Here is a 21,199-nt window from a genome sequence, read left to right as displayed (position 1 = left end):
TATTGTGTAATGCAAAGCAAGAGAGTCCCAAATTGAGAAACGCAGATTCTCTGTTGCATCACATGATTATGTGGCTTATCCATACTGAATTTCATCAAAGCTGAATAGTGGACAAGGCAGTGTCATCATTTACTTTCCCTCCAGTCCTACAGAGCCGCCATCTGTCAAATATCAATTTACTTCCTGCTCTCTAAAGAGTGCTGAGCCCTAATTGGAAATAGCATGTAACGTATTCTCTGTTCTGCACACATGGAGAGTGAAGCTATCAGTCAGTCTGAGATATGAATATGATGCACTCGCTCCCTCAAGCCCATCTGTGGAACAATTCATTTTTTTATCTGACAGAGGGAAATAAGAACGATGAAGATTGTGATATTGTGTCTACTGGAGTGCAGATGGACAAACTGCAGCATGAGTATCGTCTCTATTTAGGAAAGACCGTCGCTACTTGTTCTGGAGTAATGTCTTGTTTCCTTAATGGCACATTCTTAACGAACTGAAACAGAAAGTGCTAGATGCTAAATCTACTAAATTTACTAAGTTAATGCTAAAAATTAAAAGAACAAAGCAAAACTCCAATCTCCCTTTTGCTGACGTTGTTCTTGTGCACCCCTTACACTTTCTTTTTTAGTAAGCTCATCCACTTCTGCTTTCGCGATTTCATCATAAACTTCTAACTTGACAGTCGCTGCTTGCAGGGAGCAGACATCAACATCAATTTTCATGCTGAGGATTATCAGTCGTGATAAGAGCATGGTCTCCAGTCATGACCCAGATACTAAACAGCAGTTTTCAGTGAAAGAGTTCCCAGTGTCCAACCCCAAAGGTAGCACTCAGCTGTGGAGCGTGACCAGGGGCATACTTCCTTCGTCCCCCAGTGGCAGACTGTTAATGCTGCAGTATTATTTCCTGAAGAATCTGACACGAAATATTTGCATCACACAAATTTGTAGTTTGTGTCACTCTGCACACAGCACACTGAAAAAACTATTTTTTTCACACCGAAAAAATTCTCACCATCCTACGTTGCTACCAGATTTGATTCGTCATGACTTCACGACATGTTGTTTTTCCCAAAATGATATTCAGAGTGTGGGGTCACCATTCTGACACAGTAAAAGAAATCCAGCCCACATCACAGATGGACAAGTGCAAGTGGTCAGATCTTAAAATAGCAGCTGCACTGGAAGTGGCACAGAGCTGCTCAACATGACCTTAAAAAGAAGATAAGCCACATTGCAATCAGTTTTACATCAGCAAAGTCCCCGACCTTTGGCGAAGTATTCATAGAAGTGAAATAACCTTAAACATGTCACAAGCTCAACAATAAACATGACTGGAAATAGAGACATTTCCCTCATCAGTGGCTAAGATGTGAAGAAAATTAGGTAGTCCTGCAGATACATCCTAAAACCGTCAATTAAAGTGCCCTAATGAGTTAAATTCAGTCAGACAGTATTACAGCTTTTAATCTGTATCCATCACAAGATGAGTAACTCTAGAAGAGTTCATTTTGACTTTTTTCTCCTTTTGATTAAAAATCCTATTATCATTTTTTTTTCTCTTAACTCACTTTTACTTTCACTACTTTGATAAAGGCTACATTTGGATTTTTTTTTCAACAGCAAGGACCCAACCATGGTCACCGCTTTTACGAGAGGAGAATAGACAGCCAGGCTATGCTCATCATGTTTCAGTCAGGAATAAAAGATACTCTGATTGCACTCCTCTTTTGTGTACGTGGAGTTCATGCCCCGTTATGTCCTGTGCTTAATTAATCAGCAACCCTAAATCTATTCTTTACATTATTTTAATGCCTTATGATGTATATGGTAGTGAATTCAAATTAATGCAGTCTGTAAAACAACTGTGTGTGTTTGTGTGTGTGTGTCCCTGTGGAGGTCAGCTAATCTGTCTTCCATTGTCAAGCTCACTCCAGAGGTGGAAATACACACACACACACACACACACACACACACACACACACACACACACACACACACACACACACACACACACACCATCCCTGTCAACATATGAGTGCCCACAGGGAGAGGAAGTAGGGCAACATGCTGAAGACTCCCTGCCACCCACACCTGCCTACTCCTCAGGCTGCAAACACACACACACAGTGGGGAGTTTCCACTTTCTTACGTTTTTCGGGGAGGGGGGGGATGCTTGGTTTATTTTCCCAGGAGACAACAAATGAAAAGGATTAAAAGCTTGAAGGACATTGTCTCATTTTTGTTTTCAACAGCACTTGAGCAGAATTAAACGAATACATTGGTTTTTCAATTATAGAAAAAAATACTCGTCCTAATTGTGGTTTGGCAGCAGCTTTGGCTGTGTTTAAATAATACTCTTGAAAATAAGAAGCACCTGCACTGTGGCATTTTTTTTGCCTCTACTAAAAATGATTTTTATTTTATCTTAAAGCTGATTCACCTTTTATACACTGTATATATCATATTTTTGCAAAATGCTATCATTGGGAACAAAATTAGAAATGGATTTTGTCTTGTTTCTTGTTTCCTCCTCAGAATCAGTACTTTCAGCTGTCAGCCTTCATTTGCAGTTTTGACCATTTCATCAAACAAAATATTCTGGATGTCCTTCACATCCTCTTTTCCCTGTCCTCAAATATGGAAGTTGTACTTCAGCGTCTCTACGTTGTAAGATTTTTGCAAGTTGTGTTTTGTGATTTGCATCTTATCAATTGTAAGATAATATTACAAACTCAATCTAGAGATTGCAGCAATCTCTCTTTGCATTGCATTTGTTACATGTGTTATGATGATACCAGCTAGAAGTTTCTTCATTTCTGTTGTTTGGTTAGTAGGTGCAGGTTGTAGCAGCCATCACACTGAAAGCTAAAGATCAGAAAATGTATCCAATTATCTTTATATGAAAGGTTATTACAACGGTCAACTGTGAGTTTCTCTCACACTACAACAGGGGGCCAACGTTTTGGAGCCTCACAATTCTTCCACATCTGCAACATTTTTTGATTGTGTGTATTTAAGCTCCTCTCTTTGATAATGCTTCTTAGAGATTACTTTTTTTTGAATGAATGAATGAATGAATGAAAAGATGTCTTGTTCCGATCAGATGTGACATCAGGTGCGGCCGTTCCTGCAGAGCATAGTATTTATTAGGGCTGGGCTATATCATACCATTCACGGTAATACCGGTGTAATTTTGGGCAACAATAGGAAAATGACATATCGTGATAGAATATGGGTAAAGCGCGCATGCGCAGTGCCTTTGTTTACATACGCACATGGCGGCGACACAGAATGAGAAGAGCGAAAGCGGATCGTTAAATGAAACAGATGAACCAGAATTGGTTTGTAAAAATGCTGCAGCTTCAGTGATGTGGAACTGGTTTTGCTTTTGTCCGTCACACAAAGCATTATTTTTGGTAGAGCATGCTAGCAGGCCGTCGCTATTACCGTGTTGTTTGGAAAATACAACATACTTAAAATCAATCCTTTGATTTTTCTGAAAATCGACAGAGCCCCTTATAATTCCGTGTGCCTTATGTATGAATTCTGGTTGTGCTTACTGACCTCGAAATGATTTTATGTCGTACACGGCGCTCGAAAATCTGTCAAATGTTTTAGTGCGACTTTGCTAAGCTACGAAGCCGCACCGCTTGATGGATTGTCGGAGCATTACAGCTATCGTAGGCAGGAGCCTCGCGGAGTGATACGTACAGTGCTTCAACATAATATTACCGTATTGTGTGTTTAACCTCTTTTTAAGTTTTGTGGATATTATACATGGTTATGCTGAGGATATGTCGGCCAGTTTCCACTGGAAATGCCTTTTGGTTAAACTGTCAGCAAGGAATTTGCATTGTTACATTTTTATATAACTTTAATGCACATAAAAAAACAGCTGCTTGTTTAAGTGAACATACATTGATGGGGTTTTTTGCACTAAAGTTGTGGAGTTGTAAAGTATTTTTTCTAGTGTCAATTATATCGTCAGTTATGTCGTTATCGCAAATTTTCAAATGTATAACGTGATAAATATTTTTGGTCATATCGCCCTGCTCTAGTATTTAACTTACAACACCTTGTGGGTTCTTCCAGCTAATGTGGTTTACAGTAGCAGAAGTGCATACATCTTGAGTATAGCCAGCCCCAGTGGGAACTAAGTCTTATATCCTGACAGTGCCGGTGCTGATATATACTCTACCAACCAAGCTATACAGAAAATGAAATCCCAAACCTTGGCAGCTTTAGTGTTAGTCTCTTCTCTTTGAGCTCCATGGGAAATTGAGTTTCCAACCCAGCAACAGCGCTTATAGCTCTACCCAAAGGGATGAAAAAGTGCAGAATTTCAAAGAACAGATCACACCATCATTTTCTTGTAGCTGTGCAGATATCAGCGAGGTCACTGATGCTAAAAATATACGTGCACGTGTGTCATTATAGAAAGAAATGGAGATTAACTGTCTACCAGAATTGCAAATAAAGAAAAACATTGTGCATTTTTTTAATAAAATCAATGAATAAATATATAAATAAACCTCTCTGATGTCAAATTGGGAATTAAAAACAGTTGCCAAATATTTGGTAAAATGCAGCTTATTCCAAAAGCTTTTACTGCACTGTTTATCTCGTTCACCTCCTCATGTCCTGCATCACAGGCTTTTTTGAAAGGAGAAATCAAGAAGGCATTGGAGAGAGGTCTCTGGGTCACCGGCAAAGTGAAAAATGATCCGCTTACATCTGTGCTAACATTGCCCGATAAGACTGGGGGCAGATTGGACAGAGATTTTCGCATTAGAAAGACCAGCTCACCCACTCTAAGATGTAGGACAGGGCCACTTAGGAGATAAAGTCACTGTCAGTGCGAGAGAAGCCATCGGTAACACCACAGACATCTGCACTTCCTTCAGATTATGTCTACTAGTCGGTGACAGGAGTTTTTCCTGTCTGTTATCCTTGTATAATATGTGGCAGTGTGAGAGTGATCATTTGAAATTGGATCTAATCAGAGGTGTCATTTTACTTGACTATTTGTGCAGTGGTTTTTTTTTTCACGGAAGTCATGAACCGATTTTTAGGGATGAAATAAGAAATTCTGCTCTTTAAAAGCACAAAGTTGTAAATAAGAAACAGAAATGGTTAAAAATAACAGATCTTTTTGTATTATTTTACTACTAATGGAATCCTGCAACACTGGCCACCTTTGGTGAGAAGTTGCATCAGTAGCGATAGTTTGGAGTGGAAGCAGACGAGGCTTGGTACACGGCTGGTTAGAGCTGGCAGGAGAACCAGTGGGAAGAGCGTAGAGAAAGGCTGGCTGGTGGGCGTTGATTGGAGCAGAGAGTCAGACAGGCAGGCTTTATCCAGGAAGAGATGATGGTGGAAAGCGTGCAAGGCAATTGGCACACTGATGAGCAATGGAGAGCAACCCTCCGTCACACAGAGCATTATTTTTGGTAGAGCATGCTAGCAGGCCGTCGCTATTACCGTGTTGTTTGGAAAATACAACATACTTAAAATCAATCCTTTGATTTTTCTGAAAATCGACAGAGCCCCTTATAATTCCGTGTGCCTTATGTATGAATTCTGGTTGTGCTTACTGACCTCGAAATGATTTTATGTCGTACACGGCGCTCGAAAATCTGTCAAATGTTTTAGTGCGACTTTGCTAAGCTACGAAGCCGCACCGCTTGATGGATTGTCGGAGCATTACAGCTATCGTAGGCAAGAGCCTCGCGGAGTGATACGTACTGTGCTTCAACATAATATTACCGTATTGTGTGTTTAACCTCTTTTTAAGTTTTGTGGATATTATACATGGTTATGCTGAGGATATGTCGGCCAGTTTCCACTGGAAATGCCTTTTGGTTAAACTGTCAGCAAGGAATTTGCATTGTTACATTTTTATATAACTTTAATGCACATAAAAAAACAGCTGCTTGTTTAAGTGAACATACATTGATGGGGTTTTTTGCACTAAAGTTGTGGAGTTGTAAAGTATTTTTTCTAGTGTCAATTATATCGTCAGTTATGTCGTTATCGCAAATTTTCAAATGTATAACGTGATAAATATTTTTGGTCATATCGCCCTGCTCTAGTATTTAACTTACAACACCTTGTGGGTTCTTCCAGCTAATGTGGTTTACAGTAGCAGAAGTGCATACATCTTGAGTATAGCCAGCCCCAGTGGGAACTAAGTCTTATATCCTGACAGTGCCGGTGCTGATATATACTCTACCAACCAAGCTATACAGAAAATGAAATCCCAAACCTTGGCAGCTTTAGTGTTAGTCTCTTCTCTTTGAGCTCCATGGGAAATTGAGTTTCCAACCCAGCAACAGCGCTTATAGCTCTACCCAAAGGGATGAAAAAGTGCAGAATTTCAAAGAACAGATCACACCATCATTTTCTTGTAGCTGTGCAGATATCAGCGAGGTCACTGATGCTAAAAATATACGTGCACGTGTGTCATTATAGAAAGAAATGGAGATTAACTGTCTACCAGAATTGCAAATAAAGAAAAACATTGTGCATTTTTTTAATAAAATCAATGAATAAATATATAAATAAACCTCTCTGATGTCAAATTGGGAATTAAAAACAGTTGCCAAATATTTGGTAAAATGCAGCTTATTCCAAAAGCTTTTACTGCACTGTTTATCTCGTTCACCTCCTCATGTCCTGCATCACAGGCTTTTTTGAAAGGAGAAATCAAGAAGGCATTGGAGAGAGGTCTCTGGGTCACCGGCAAAGTGAAAAATGATCCGCTTACATCTGTGCTAACATTGCCCGATAAGACTGGGGGCAGATTGGACAGAGATTTTCGCATTAGAAAGACCAGCTCACCCACTCTACGATGTAGGACAGGGCCACTTAGGAGATAAAGTCACTGTCAGTGCGAGAGAAGCCATCGGTAACACCACAGACATCTGCACTTCCTTCAGATTATGTCTACTAGTCGGTGACAGGAGTTTTTCCTGTCTGTTATCCTTGTATAATATGTGGCAGTGTGAGAGTGATCATTTGAAATTGGATCTAATCAGAGGTGTCATTTTACTTGACTATTTGTGCAGTGGTTTTTTTTTTCACGGAAGTCATGAACCGATTTTTAGGGATGAAATAAGAAATTCTGCTCTTTAAAAGCACAAAGTTGTAAATAAGAAACAGAAATGGTTAAAAATAACAGATCTTTTTGTATTATTTTACTACTAATGGAATCCTGCAACACTGGCCACCTTTGGTGAGAAGTTGCATCAGTAGCGATAGTTTGGAGTGGAAGCAGACGAGGCTTGGTACACGGCTGGTTAGAGCTGGCAGGAGAACCAGTGGGAAGAGCGTAGAGAAAGGCTGGCTGGTGGGCGTTGATTGGAGCAGAGAGTCAGACAGGCAGGCTTTATCCAGGAAGAGATGATGGTGGAAAGCGTGCAAGGCAATTGGCACACTGATGAGCAATGGAGAGCAACCCATGACACAGAAAGAAGGCATAACTTTGAGACAACTTGACTGCAAACTGTGACTAGAGACTACAGCTAGTTCAGCTGCAGTGTCAGTGCCATGTAGAAGGACTGAACAGGCTGAAATTTAAGGTTCAAATACTGCTGGATCTTAATGAGAGGATGAGTTTCAGATGTGCCAGTTGATTGGTCAGTTTCAGGAACTTCACCCAGACAGACACGCATGGAGAGAGGGCTTTTCTCATTTCTCTGTTCCTTGCCTTCCTGTCTCCTCTATCCTCTGTCCTCATTCACTCTGTGAATCACCTTCAAGAACGTCTCATCTCGTCAGCTCAGTCTCAGTGTCCACACTGAGTCACTGTTACAGTAAGTTATTGAGGGCTGTACCATTGTCAAAGTGTGCAAGGGCACCACAAGAAACATTTCGAGCCCTTCATGCACACTTTCGTAAGTCTGCATTTCTGCAGACTTTACCATATGCATTTACCCTCAGTTCACAGCGTTGTTACACTACTAAGGGATGCCACACAGGCATTAAAAGAAAACTGTATACAAAGAAGACTCCTTGAGGGTTACAGGATGAAAGGTGACATAAAATTACAGGAATGCAGCATGTTTTATCACAAACCATGCTTGTACATTATTGTTTTTCAAGTTTTATTTAGTAAAGAAACATGACAAAAATACTAGAGAGAATGAGGTACCTGTCGTTCTCGCTATAAGAAAAGAGCTTTGAATATATTTAAAAACACATGCAGTCTCCATCCCTTTAGATAGTCAGTAAAGTGTGTAAAGCCATGTGCTAAAGTGCTCTTGGACTTCACAGCTGTATACAAAGGAGACGTTAGGTACCCTCTGTGATGCTCTTGTGCTTAGGTCTTAAGATGGATATCGGGATCGGGCTCTAAAATGTATCTGGAGACGGGAGCAATCAATAGAGAGAAGAGTTGTAAGACGAGGATATCGAGGATGACCAGGTGCACCTTGAGAAAGTCTTTTCAACCATGTCATACAAAACAGCTGTGCCAAACAGCTGGAATCTTTAAAGCATGGTGGTAGAAGGATTTTACAAATACATGTGTTTATTGTTCACTGGTTGTGTTGGTTATCAAAGGAAATCATCTCTACCCTTCAACATTTGTGGGTGTGATGACTAAAGGAAGAAAAATATATTATGTGTGCATTCTTGTCACACTGTGTCACACTGGGAATTGAATATAAACGGTTTGTTTTCATGAACACTGTCATGCTCATCTGACAGAGATCATAAATAACAGTAGTAGTCTTAAAAACCCCACAATGAACCGATTAAGAAGCTGTGCACTCCTCATTCTACACTGACACTGTCTTAAAATGACAGCTCAGAAGCAAGGATGTCTCATTTTGTTAATGCCTCCTGCCTCAAATCCTCTCTCCTCATGCCTCTTCCTTGATTTCTAGTACTGAGATGAGGACCGTATAGAAGGTATGGCAGCCATGGCAGTTTGTCCTGAAACAACAACAATAATTTCCACATTTCGACTTTTTTCTCAAAAGACATTTTCAACTCTAATCTTGAAATTTCCACTTCTGTGAAGTCGACTGTGAGGAGGCGAAAGAAGCTTGAATTGGTTTTATTAACGTGATATTTACCATCTGCATGTGTCAGCTGTATCAGCTGAGCCAGTAGCGGATGGGGGTTGGCAGCAGGATCCGCTGATCTGCTGTAACCGTGGCTGAGCTCAAGTTTGTGAATGAATTTCATCCTCAATTTATTATTCATTTCGATGAGTTCGCAGGTGTGCTGGTTGGCTGTGATATTTTTATGTGTTTAAATGTGCATTTTTCATCTAAATACACTCTGATACAGCTAATTTGTTTCTCTAGTTTATACTTAAGTGCAGCATGACTGGTACAGAACTGTTTGGTTTTGAATGGATTGAGTGGTTAGAGTCAGGAAAGTACTTTGGTTAGTGTTATGAAAACAGCGTGAGCGATTTAAAGTAAATAAAAGCCAATCAAACATTGTATTTAATAAGTTCTATCAGTGCATCGTGTAACATATAAAACAGCTGAAGTTACTAGACCTGGGTTTGGTACTACTGCCAAGTCAGTACTTTGGTAGAAATCAACACTAATGACTGAAATGTTGAAAAGTTTAATTGATTTGTGTCTTATTGGTTAACATTTTCTAACTATGATTAGATAATAGAATAATTAATGAACTAATTAACTCAATTAACTAAACAAAGTTACAAAATAAATACAAATGCCTCTAATTATAAATATCCCAATGTATTACACAAAATTAAATATATATAGTTGACACTGAGGTGCCCCCTCTTATATTGACTTTGTAATTTTCTCTGTAGAGGGTGTGATTTTAAGGGGGTGCAAGTATTGCATTGTGTACTTTAGAGCAGCGGTCCCCAATCACGGACCGTGGTTTTTGCGCCACGGACCGGTTTATGCCCGACAATATTTTCACAGACCGGCCTTTAAGGTGTCGCGGATAAATACAACAAAATAAAACTAGTACCGGTACCGAAAAAAAGAAGATTTATTCATAACACACGTGAAAAGACCCAGGAAAACTGAGTTAATGATAAAAACGATAACAAAATAACGCTGAAAACCGATAAAAATCCTGAAAACCAGACATTTCACACCTGAGCCTCAACTCTCGCGGCCCGGTACCAAACGACTCACGGACCCGAGGCCCGGGAGTTGGGGACCGCTGCTTTAGAGGGACCAATTGTAAAGCCAGATGCCAACAGGCAGGAAAGATTTAAATCACACTTTTCTATATTTGTGATCGCAATTTGGTGAAGACAAAATGTGTTTGTTCAGAGTCAAAACTAGACAGTTTTAGGCTGTGGATGAACACTGATAGTGATTTTTTTTCTCTCTTCTTTGTAACAAGTGGATTCTATTGGTGGCCTTGAAGCCTTTTTCCAGCATCTGTCGATTTTACTTGTGTCTGCAGAAATGTCAAGGTCAGAAATCTGAGCTGTAGGTAAAAGATTAGAAAGCATTTTATCTGAATGAAGTGATGAAGAAAATATTAGTCTGGAAGGAAAGCCTGAGAGCTGGAACAGGGGGAGCTGTAGTAGTTCTGCTAAGATCTCTGCTTGGTTTGGTTCTCATTGGTACAAAATGACAGTAAATAACACCACTTACATGTGAGGCTACTGAAGTGTTCTTTCTCCACCGAGTAAACCGAGTAAAGTATAAAATGATACTGACAGATTCAAATCTCTGAGCCAAGTTTATCGCTTAGGATCCCAGTTACTGTGATTCCTTTGGTCTGTGGTTTGATCCGATTTGACTGACAGGGTGCAGGAAACACAAGCAAAGCCCACAATACTGTCATCAGACATCTGTTCAAATGTTAATAATTCTTGATTTGTGCATGGGAGAGGATATAACAACTTTTTCAAACAACTGCGGTGTTCATAGCGTGAACCCGACTGAAAGAGTTCTGGGCCTTTAAGCACGAGGTTAGTTCAGATCCAGCATTATTATCTCTGAGGGTCCTCACGCATGTGTGTCATTTATTGTGTAATTTTACTAACATGTGTCTTCTGACCTCTTGTGACAACAGATGACTTACACACATAACACACAATGCTATTGTACGCAATTCTTAATAAAAGCTGTTTTCTTTTCTCTCTCTCTCTCCTTCTTCCGTCCTGCTGCGTGAAACAACAGATCACTTGGGCATCGAGTTTATGGGTAAGGAAGCTTTTCTTGTCTTGCATCTGTCTGAGTCATAACTGTAAACATCACCGCTTTTCATATTGGATAAACAATACACTCTGAGGGCTCAGATACAGAACAAATTGTTCATAACAGCCAGCAAACGGCATAAGTTGGATGTGTCTAATTACATATGGCACTGTGACATAATTTGAAATGTAATCAGGAAAGCTGTGGTGAATACAAATATATCTATAGTTATACATTAACATATTAGCTGCCGTCAACCGTGCGTGCTGCACTGTATTTTACATGCTGTCTTAATCTGTTTTTATCCTCCTTACACATATGTACTTACGTATCTTTACTCCCCGCACCATTTCTATCTTTCTGCTTTCTTTCTCTCTCTTGCACTATCTCTCTCTTTTTCTCACAATTGCTCATGAAGTGTCCCACCAGAATACCAATGTGCTGCAGTCTCCTTGGAAACAGTGAGAACAGAGAGGCGTGCAGGGTGCAGTGAGGGAGTTTTTGTGATGTTGGCACCGTTACCAGTCGCACTCCTCATTAGTATGTGTGGGTATGTGTGCGCATGCATGGCACATGCTCAAAGTGTGTGTCTGAAGCCCTAATGTGAGTTTGATGAGATCCTTCCAGCGATTGTGTGTTGAATGTTAGTGTGCGTTTCCCATGCACACGCTGCGAGGCTGTGAAGGATAGATGCCAGCGGCTCCACCTCGTCTTCGCCAAGCTGCTCGCTCCCGGTTTTGGCTCTCGCGGACTCTGTGTCGGGTATCACAGCTGAGAAGCGCTAGTTAACGACATGAAACTTGTTAACCAGAGCCCCTCACTCTCTCTCAAAATGTGTCCTCTTTAGGTTAAAAAAAAATCTCTGTAGTATCAAGGAAAATGCTCTTCCTCTTGCCTGGCCTTACAGCATCTACATGCTCAAAGTCAAATTTCACAAGAACAAGCACTGCTGCATCTCTTTCAGCTGCCCGATCGCTGCCTAAGCAGTCAAACGAAGTAAAGCTTTTTTTAGAAAACCTGCTTAGACTATGCAAACTTGGCAGTGACAGATGATATTTTCTACAGAGCTATCTTGCAGGTTTCCCCATTTATATTCAGCGAGAGGTTTTATGCTTCTGCAACATTGTTCAGGCTGCCACATTTTCATTGCCGAGCTGACGTCTCTAGTCCTGCCAACGTCTTCCCCCAGCATTGTGTTAAGCAGCGGCTAGATAAGAACCTCCCACACTCAATCCTGGTGTGTCAGTGTCTGTGCCTTTGGAAGCTCTTTGAAGGAAAGAAATGCACAGACCTACTGTAATGCTCTTTGTCACAGATTATTGTCATTAATGCAAGTGAGAAAATATACTTTACATAGTAGATTAAACTACAAACTGTCACTTGAACTGCCCCATCCTTTCTGTCAATAGCAAGTGATAGCAAATCGTTATTTCACTCTAAGACACATTGCATCAACAACAGGATGATTTATAGATACCATTTGACCAAAAAGGCTCTGATCTGAGGATTAAAAAGGACCAATCTCAGTTGCTGCTGAGAAACTCGCCCTTAATAATAAATAAACAGATTTTTAGTTTGGAGTAAATTTAACATTCAAGTAAAAGGTTTGAGGGATTGCAGGGAGCTCTAGCATGAAGACATTAGTGTTTGAGATGAGATTAAAAAAAATGTAATCTTGGGCCCCAACCTACACCAGATGTCACTGGCATCACTATAAACAGCAACGAAGTCACATTTAAACACATGGGGTAGCCGTAAGCATCATCTGACAACTGTCGAGAAGCGACACATTTATTCCCGACCATAAATGTTACCAGCGACTGAAAACAAATGTAAAAAGTGAGCAAAAGTAAAAGAAATCCATGAGTGCAAAACACAAATCACCCAAACATGACAGGGTCTGACTCACAAACCCATGACTTTGAAACTGCCGCCCCTCAGGCAGACTTTGTCACTCTTTTAAAAGAGAACTTTTATCTCTTTGTGTCCAATGTTGCCTCTGCCAGCGTGTCTCTGTGATGCCAGCAGCTGCTGACAGAACGGCAGTACTTGACTCCAAAGATGAGAATGTGTTGGTCAAACTTGGCATTCTTTGCCATACAAACAAGTAAATATTAACATGTGGGGTTTAATTTTGTTGGCTTCATTGGGTGAGGGCCTCCAGCTCACACTGGAAAGGTTCGCAGCCGAGTGTGAAGCAGCGGGAATGAGGATCAGCACCTCCAAATCTGAGGCCATGGTTCTCAGCCGGAAAAGGGTGACCACTCCGGGTCGGGGATGAGTTCCTGCCCCAAGTGGAGGAGTTCAAGTATCTCGGGGTCTTGTTCACGAGTGATGGGAGAAGGGAGCTGGAAATCGACAGATGGATTGGGGCTGCAGCTGCAGTAATGCGGACGCTGCACCGGTCCGTCGTGGTGAAGAGGGAGCTGAGTGTAAAAGCGAAGCTCTCAATTTACCGGTCGATCTACGTCCCTACCCTCACCTATGGCCACGAGCTGTGGGTAGTGACCGAAAGAACGAGATCGCGGATACAAGCAGCAGAAATGAGCTTCCTCCGAAGGGTGGCTGGCCTCTCCCTTAGGGTGAGAAGTTCGGACATCCGGGAGGGGCTCAGAGTAGAGCAGCTGCTGCTCCACATCGAAAGGAGCCAGCTGAGGTGGTTCGGGCATCTGACAAGGATGCCCCCTGGGCGCCTGCTGGGTGAGGTGTTCCAGGCATGTCCCACCGGGAGGAGGCCCCGGGGCAGACCCAGGACACGCTGGAGAGATTATATCTCTCGGCTGGCCCGGGAACGCCTTGGTATTCCCCCGGATAAGCTGGAGGAAGTGGCTGGGGAGAGGGAGGTCTGGGCCTCTTTGCTTAGGCTGCTGCCCCCGCGACCCGGCCCCGGTTAAAGCGGATGAAGATGGATGGATGGATGGATGTTTTAATTTTTGCTATATATATTTTGCTATATAACATTGCACTGTCCACTTTCTGTTGTAGCAAAACAAATTCCCCACGTGTGGGATAATAAAGGTTATCTTATCTTAACCCAGTTGTGGTTAGTTTTACAGATAACTTGAAGCTTTGTGCCTGTTTTATAGAGAATGAACTTCTCCCCTCCAAGAGACTCAGTTTCTGGGGTTAAAAGGAGAAATCTCTCCTCCGAGGACATCACAGCCTGAAGCCCTGAGCCGAGACCACCTTCAGGAATTCTTTGATCCAGTTTTCCTCTTAATATATTTTCTGGTTACTTGGCAGAAGTTGACAAATTTGACAGCATCCAGTCAGTCAGTCATGTGGTCATCAATATTTCTAATATGACTGAGCTGTGACTGGAAGCTTTTGCACTGACTTGTAAATCAATGTTTGAAGAAAGTGTTACAAGCAGCTACTTTTGAAGGGCAGTAGATATATTTTAAGTCATGTTGATTTTCAATTTCCTTCCAGAGGGTTCGTCGAGTGATTGTGCTGGAAGGAGGCTGGTTAGCAAAGGCGAACAGACCTAGCTGGACGCATTTGTTTCTTTCTGTCATTTACTTCACATCGTGATAGAAACTGGCGAGGTAGAAAAACTTTTTAAATCACTCACTCAACTTTGGTAAGCCGAGAACTAAAATGCACTGAGAATGCTAAATATTAAGCCCGAGTTGTTTGGTATGACAGAAGAGAAAGGAGATAAGTAACACAAGGGAAGAAAGACAGAGAGGAATTTATAAACTGCAATCACTCCGGTGTCTTCCCAGAGATCCCTTTTCTATCACAATTTCATTTATTTTCATTATACTGAGATTTTCTGTGAAGGGTTTTGAATTCCTCGTGGTGCAACTTGGCTCTTTTTGAATAAATCGGTGTTGCTTCTAGAAACATTACCTTTTTTTTCCTATAGGTTCAGGATTAGAGAATTTTTAGTAATAAAAAAATAAATAAATACTCCGTAATATGTCCCATTATTTTTTAAGAAAATTGCCATGGGAGAATTGGCCCTGTTATTTGCTATCGTCATCTGACACTGATGAATAATGCATCCAAAAAGCTTCTGCATCCAGATTCATCAAAGTTAATTATCCTTTAGTTGTGCTGAAGTCAGCCTTTAGTAAAATTGTTATGCAAATCTATCCGTAAACCAACCAAACCAAAAACAGGCAGACAAAAACATAGCATTCAGGCACTGGGGCATGAGAATTTGAAGGGTTAAAGAATCTGTGGTGCTTGATGGTGGATCCAAACAAAGTGCTTGTTAAAATCAATTTCATGCCACACTAGAAGGACCAGCCAGGAAAAGCCGGGGCGATGAGCTCTCTCCTTTTAGTGCCAGTAAGAAGCCAAACGGCAGGCAGCACACAGAAGAATGGCTACTACCAGCACATACTGAGCTACAGTAACATCTTCCGGGCTGTGGGACAGGAGAGAATATTATGAGAAGCAAGAAAAAAAAGTGATAGAAAGAAAGAAAATTGCCAGCGATAACAATATCTCCAGTCACCTAAATAGATTCAGTCTGTAAATGGGTGAATAAAGCTATCCAAGTAATAGAGGAAAGAACCGTGACCAGCCAAGAGAGCATGTTTACTCTAGCACGGCAGGCCTGCATAATAAAGGTTTTATCCACCATCAGCAGTCTGTGCTGCGGCACATGGAAATTCTAATGCTCAGAGCTGCGGAGAAATGGCAACATAATCCCACACTCTGTCTGCATCCTTTGATCTTTGCTTTTTCTTATGTCACTCCTTCCATTCATCCATCCATGTCAGTCTTTAATGATCATGACATTTATCATGGCCTAGACTGGGGGCATGTGATAAACAGAGCATCGTTGGTATCAGAATGCTCATCTTTATATGCCGCGCTTTGACAGTAACAAACTCTTCTTGTGCACTTTATGTAACCGTCTCGGCCCGTGACAATGGGCAACCGAGCTGTCATTGACATGGACTCGTAATAAATGATCTAACTTGATAAAACAATGTGGAGCATAAGATGAAGACAAATTTGTTATCAAGACTTAAGAATCAAAATGGAACTGCATAATGTACATTATGATATAAAAAAGGTTTTTTTTAATCTCATCATTATGGAACCAAATACTACCTTTAAAGGATTAAAACAGCATTCTCATAGGGCTGAACCTTTAAATATCAGAATTTATTTGGGCTTTTGAAAATGAATCAATCTACAGTTGTGTGTTAAACGTATTTAAATCACTGTTTTCTTTTTCATTGTTTGTTCTGATTGTATTGTTGGTGAACAGTCTGCAGCTTTGTCTCAAGGTTGGTACCATTTTACCTGTTTTAGATGAAGCCAAGAACCAATGCCAAAACAGTTGCTTGAATGGCCACTGCGAGTCGGTCTCCATCGACTCCTATGTCCCATGTACAGGGGTTTTATTAAGGCTTAAAATGGAACAGGTGAAGGCCTCGAGAGCGGTGTTTCCCAACCATTTGCAGCCATGGCACATATTTCCCATTAGAAAATCACACAGCACACCACCAAACAAAAATGTCGCAAAAAGCATATTGATCATTTTTCTCCGTGAAGCCGGTATAGCGGAATTGGCTCGCTTTGTCCCCAGTATACCTTTTTTTTTTCTCACTCATGCACGAGCCTTCATCTGGGTCCGAATGTTCTCCAGGACTCAGGTCAGACTGACTACTTTTTCTTTTTGAAACACTTATCTTTTGCTATGACGTGCTGTGTTGTCTCACTTGCAGCATGACCATGTCATTTCTTCTTCGTCTTCTTCTGTTTTACTGGCAGTTGGTAACCCGTTTAATTGGAGTAAGAAGTTGTACTGCCCTCTAGTGGAAAAGAATATAATTGTTCTGCCCATTACTCACGCTGGTCAATTACAGCAGCGGTCCCCAACCCCTGGGCCACAGACTGGTACCGGGCCACGAGAGTTGAGGCTCGGATGTAAAATGTATGGTTTTCAGGGTTTTTATTGTTATTTTTCAATGATTTTTATCATTAACTCGGTTTCCCTGGGTCTTTTCCCATGTGTTGTGAATAAATCTTCTTATTTTGTCACCTGTACTGGTTTTATTTTGTTATATTTATCCGCAACACCTTAAAGGCCAGTCAGTGAAAATATTGTCAGACGTAAACCGGTCCGTGGCACACAAAAGGTTGGGGACGGCTGGATTAGAGTACCAATCAGGTGGATAATCTTTCACCGCACACCTGATCATTTCTCGCGGCACATCCAGTGGTTGCGAAACACTGCCCTAGAGGGTCTGAAAATTCAAGCTGCTGAACTGCATTGCTAAACCCTGTTTGTGGTATTGGTGTCTTTTGGAGTTTTGTCTGACAAACATTATGGTTTGTTGCATCGTTAACTGTCCCATCAGTTCATCTAAGAAGTTAGTGCTCCAGTTCTCATGAGAGAAATTCTAGTATTTTATTTTTATTGTACTTAGCACTATTAGCTCGATGTGCAATGCTACCATACAGTGTCTAGATGCACATTCTCAGTCATATTTGCTAGCCTTTGCTGATAACTTGCATTGGAACTTTTCATGCAATTATGGTCACTTCTCTTTCCAGCAACATAACAACATAACAGCAGAGTTGAGGCTTCACAGCAAAAGTCTACAAACAATGAGTAACATCAAAGGGGCCGAGTCCATCCTTTCTATTACCTCCATTTCTGGTAGTCTCAAAACCTGGTTGATCAGTAGCTTCTATGCTAGTATGCCAACACTGACTGTTTGACCAATCAATCATCCAAATTCTGCAACAATATAAACTTTGAACTGAATCCAATGTGCTGACAATCAGCATTAAATTCTACTACCTTCAAACTCCAGGCCACAGTTTATTCCATAATTGTACAAATGAAATACAACTGAATAGTCTTTCACCTAATATCTGTAACAGTCCTTGACAGTGTCGGTGCCTGCCAGCTGCCTGACTTGTCCATATGTTTGGTATTAGATTAAAATCCTTGAATTACTCACTAATCTGGCACCCTTTGTCACTAAAATAAGGGTAAGATTCAATGTGCAAACACTGCCTGGATAGAAAAAAAATTGAAATCTCTTAATGCACAAGAGCTTTTTTTGTTTGTTTGGTTTTTTTTTAACTTTCAGTGATTTTTGAGGGGAAAACTGAGTCGATCCTAATGGACTTGGCTCAAAAGCACTCCAAAGGAGAGGGCCACTACTGATGGAAATGTGTGTGCTGGAGAACTGCCAAGTGCATTTTACTGTCCACTGTTTCTGTTTATATGTCATGAACTCCACCAGGCAGACTTCAGCCATCTCATCAGGGCTCAGAGTCAGTATGCCTGAGAGATATGCTGTCAAAATGCCACCTCTCTCTGTCGCCAGACTTTAGTCTCCTCTGTGTGTGAGTGTCTGTGACTGTGCTCTCACCCGCTATTTGATTGCACTGTAATTGTTTGTGCTTATTTTGAGCATCCATGCTCTTCAGGACATAGGTGTGCATGTTGTATGATGTAACAGAAAGCTGGTCATTTCTCATAATGAAGCTCAACTCAATCATTTTGGATAATGATTGAAAGAGTCGGCACACAAAATCTGAGTTGTTTTGTTTTTAAGTAGGAAATGCGCACAGTTTTTCATTTTTATTTTCCCATTCAGTTATTTCACATAAGCCCACTTAAATTGTATTTCTCCAACTCTTTCTCCATTTCTTACCGGCTTATCTTTCTGGCACACTCAACTGTGCGGAGGGTATAGCAGCTGTAAACATGCTATGAATGTATATGACTACATACAAAAAAGGTCACAGCAGCCCTTCTATATTACTGCTGCTGCCACTTTTAGTGTAAAATATTGATCATATTTCTCTATAATGTGGCTGTGAATAAGTGGCCGGCAGGGCTCTGCAGTGCAGAAGTGGAGGTTTCAAGTGGAAAGTAATAGAAGATGTGACCTCACGGCTCCACAGATGGAACATGAACATACTTTCCCTCTCATGAGCCATATGATTAATTCATATCACGAGAGGGTGTTTTTTTGTTGTGTGTGTGTGTGTGTGTGTACAGCTAGTGTGACCAAATAAGCACGTGGGAGGGGAATCTAAGGTATTGCGTGACCTTGGACAAGCCAAAAACATATTTATGACTAACCAAATACTTGAAATGCTGTATGCATATGTAAATATAAGCCAGACAGTGTGTGATATACTGAAGTTTTGCCCATTTCTCTACTCAACTCGTAGCTGTGAATGCATGTATTCATATATTTCTGTCCCTACACACATTAATTACCACCCAGTTTTCTTCAGGCATGTTGTAAATTCTGAAAGGGCTAAACAGTGGCAGCCAGATCAGTCAATACGCTGGATTTATCAGATAAAAATCCATCTTCCTTCCTTACTAGCACCTGGCTGGTTGATTTTTCCTCACCTTTGCTTTTCGTCTTGGTCTCCTGCCTCCGTGTCTGTTGCTCTGCCGTCCCTGCAGCCAACCGAATGTGCCCCAGCTCCCTCTACTGACATAATTGTAGCCAATGAGCAAATCTGTTGCAGCCTGATTAGCAGCATCTAAACAGCACTGGCCCCGGACATAATTTAGACATAGATGGAGGGAGAGAAATAATGGCACAGAGGAGAAGGGAAAAATGTACCGAAAAGACACTAATAGGTTCTGCAACATCTGTTATTTTTAGGGATTATAAATGATATATTGCATGTACGACCGGTTGTGCGATTTCTGTGGGGTACACAATAGCTTAAAGGCTGCTGTGAAATGCTTGGACCGAGAGATCCCTGTTTTAAATTCCCTGACAGGCTTAAAAATATTGATGTGGTTGTGAATTAGTAACACTCTCGCTCGCTGACTGCTGTCAGGATGCCCTTGAGCAAAACGTAGTGGCTGCAGCTGTGTTGCGGTTTTATTCCTCAGCTCGCGGCTGTGATTTTTGTGAGTGGTGATTATTTTTTTTGCGCTAAAGTGGCCATTCGTGCCCATCCATGGTGAAAATTTGTCTCAATCACCTCAACGTAAAACCTCAACACCTGTCATCGTCATTGTTTTCCAAGGTCTGAGCCTTGCTAAATAAAACTTGATTGATTGCCTATTAATGTATCTGAAGGCAACTATGATTTACTTGTTCGGAACAAACAAGACAGCTTCCATTTTTCTCCACTAATGGCGTTCCTCCGCACCATAACTCTTCTTGTCTCCATGTATTCAGGCTCCATTACATGTGGCATCCATTTCAAAAGCAGTGTCTTGTGTCTGTCGGACCATTACTCTATGTGGGAGAGCTGATAAAATGAGCCGAAAGGCTGTGTGGTAACTAAGAATAGCAAGTGTTGCTGGGGAGTTGTAAAAGCGTGTTTGTTTATTGCTGTTTTATTTCAATTTTATTTGGTTTACGCAAAAGTAATTACACTTGTAAGAATCTGCAAGACAGATACAAAAAAGCCTAAGAGAGCTGTTGCACCACAACTGCTTGTTCGATGATTTAAAATGGCTGTTTGGGTGCTGTAAACAACACCGTTAGAAATTAAAAATGGGTAAGTGCAAATCTCAAACCCATGTTTAATTCTGCGTTAGGGTGAGGACTGTGTGAATATTGACTGTGGGATGTCTGCAGATATACACACTCGCACAGATGCACAGCCCACTGTTTCCTCTCCCTTCCTTGGTCTCTCGCATAAACACGTATCAGCAAACACGTGCGTGATCTATAGCTTTATTTCCCCGAGGGTCTGTTGTTCAAACATTAATGTGACTTCTTTCTCTGTTTATTTCTCCACAGAGAGCAAAGAGGTGTATAAGAGACAGGTGCTGTCAATCACATCCATCGCCATGGCAATTAGCCTCCTGGGAACGCTGTGCATGGCCCTCTACTGCCGCAACAAGTGAGAAAATAAACTCACAACACCGCACATAAAGTCTACAGATGGCTGTTAAAACTACAATTCAAATCTTTTTCAATTCAGCATACTTACTAGCTTATTACTTACTTCCTGTAGGTAATATTCAAATTGCACTCGCGCAGTTAAATGCTGAGATCTGGGAACAACACTTCAACAACAAAGTGGATCAGTGAACAAATCTTTCTTTGAGAAAGAAGAAAGTCG

General features: G+C 41.1%; 1 protein-coding gene across 1 annotated transcript in view; it reads left to right on the top strand.

The window, feature by feature from the left end:
- The window catches only part of nrg3a (neuregulin 3a), a 363,361-nt gene that overhangs the window by 304,011 nt on the left and 38,151 nt on the right, over positions 1-21,199 (top strand). Inside the window, exons 4-5 of the mRNA XM_004553543.5 lie at positions 11,144-11,167; positions 20,875-20,977. Of these exons, the coding sequence (XP_004553600.2) occupies positions 11,144-11,167; positions 20,875-20,977 (127 nt within the window). The remainder of the gene's footprint in view (positions 1-11,143; positions 11,168-20,874; positions 20,978-21,199) is intronic.

The sequence above is a fragment of the Maylandia zebra genome, linkage group LG13 (genome assembly GCF_041146795.1).
Source record: "Maylandia zebra isolate NMK-2024a linkage group LG13, Mzebra_GT3a, whole genome shotgun sequence".
Lineage (NCBI taxonomy): Eukaryota > Metazoa > Chordata > Actinopteri > Cichliformes > Cichlidae > Maylandia > Maylandia zebra.
Note: the sequence above shows the minus strand (reverse complement) of the source record. Positions and strands in the feature narration are given on the sequence as shown.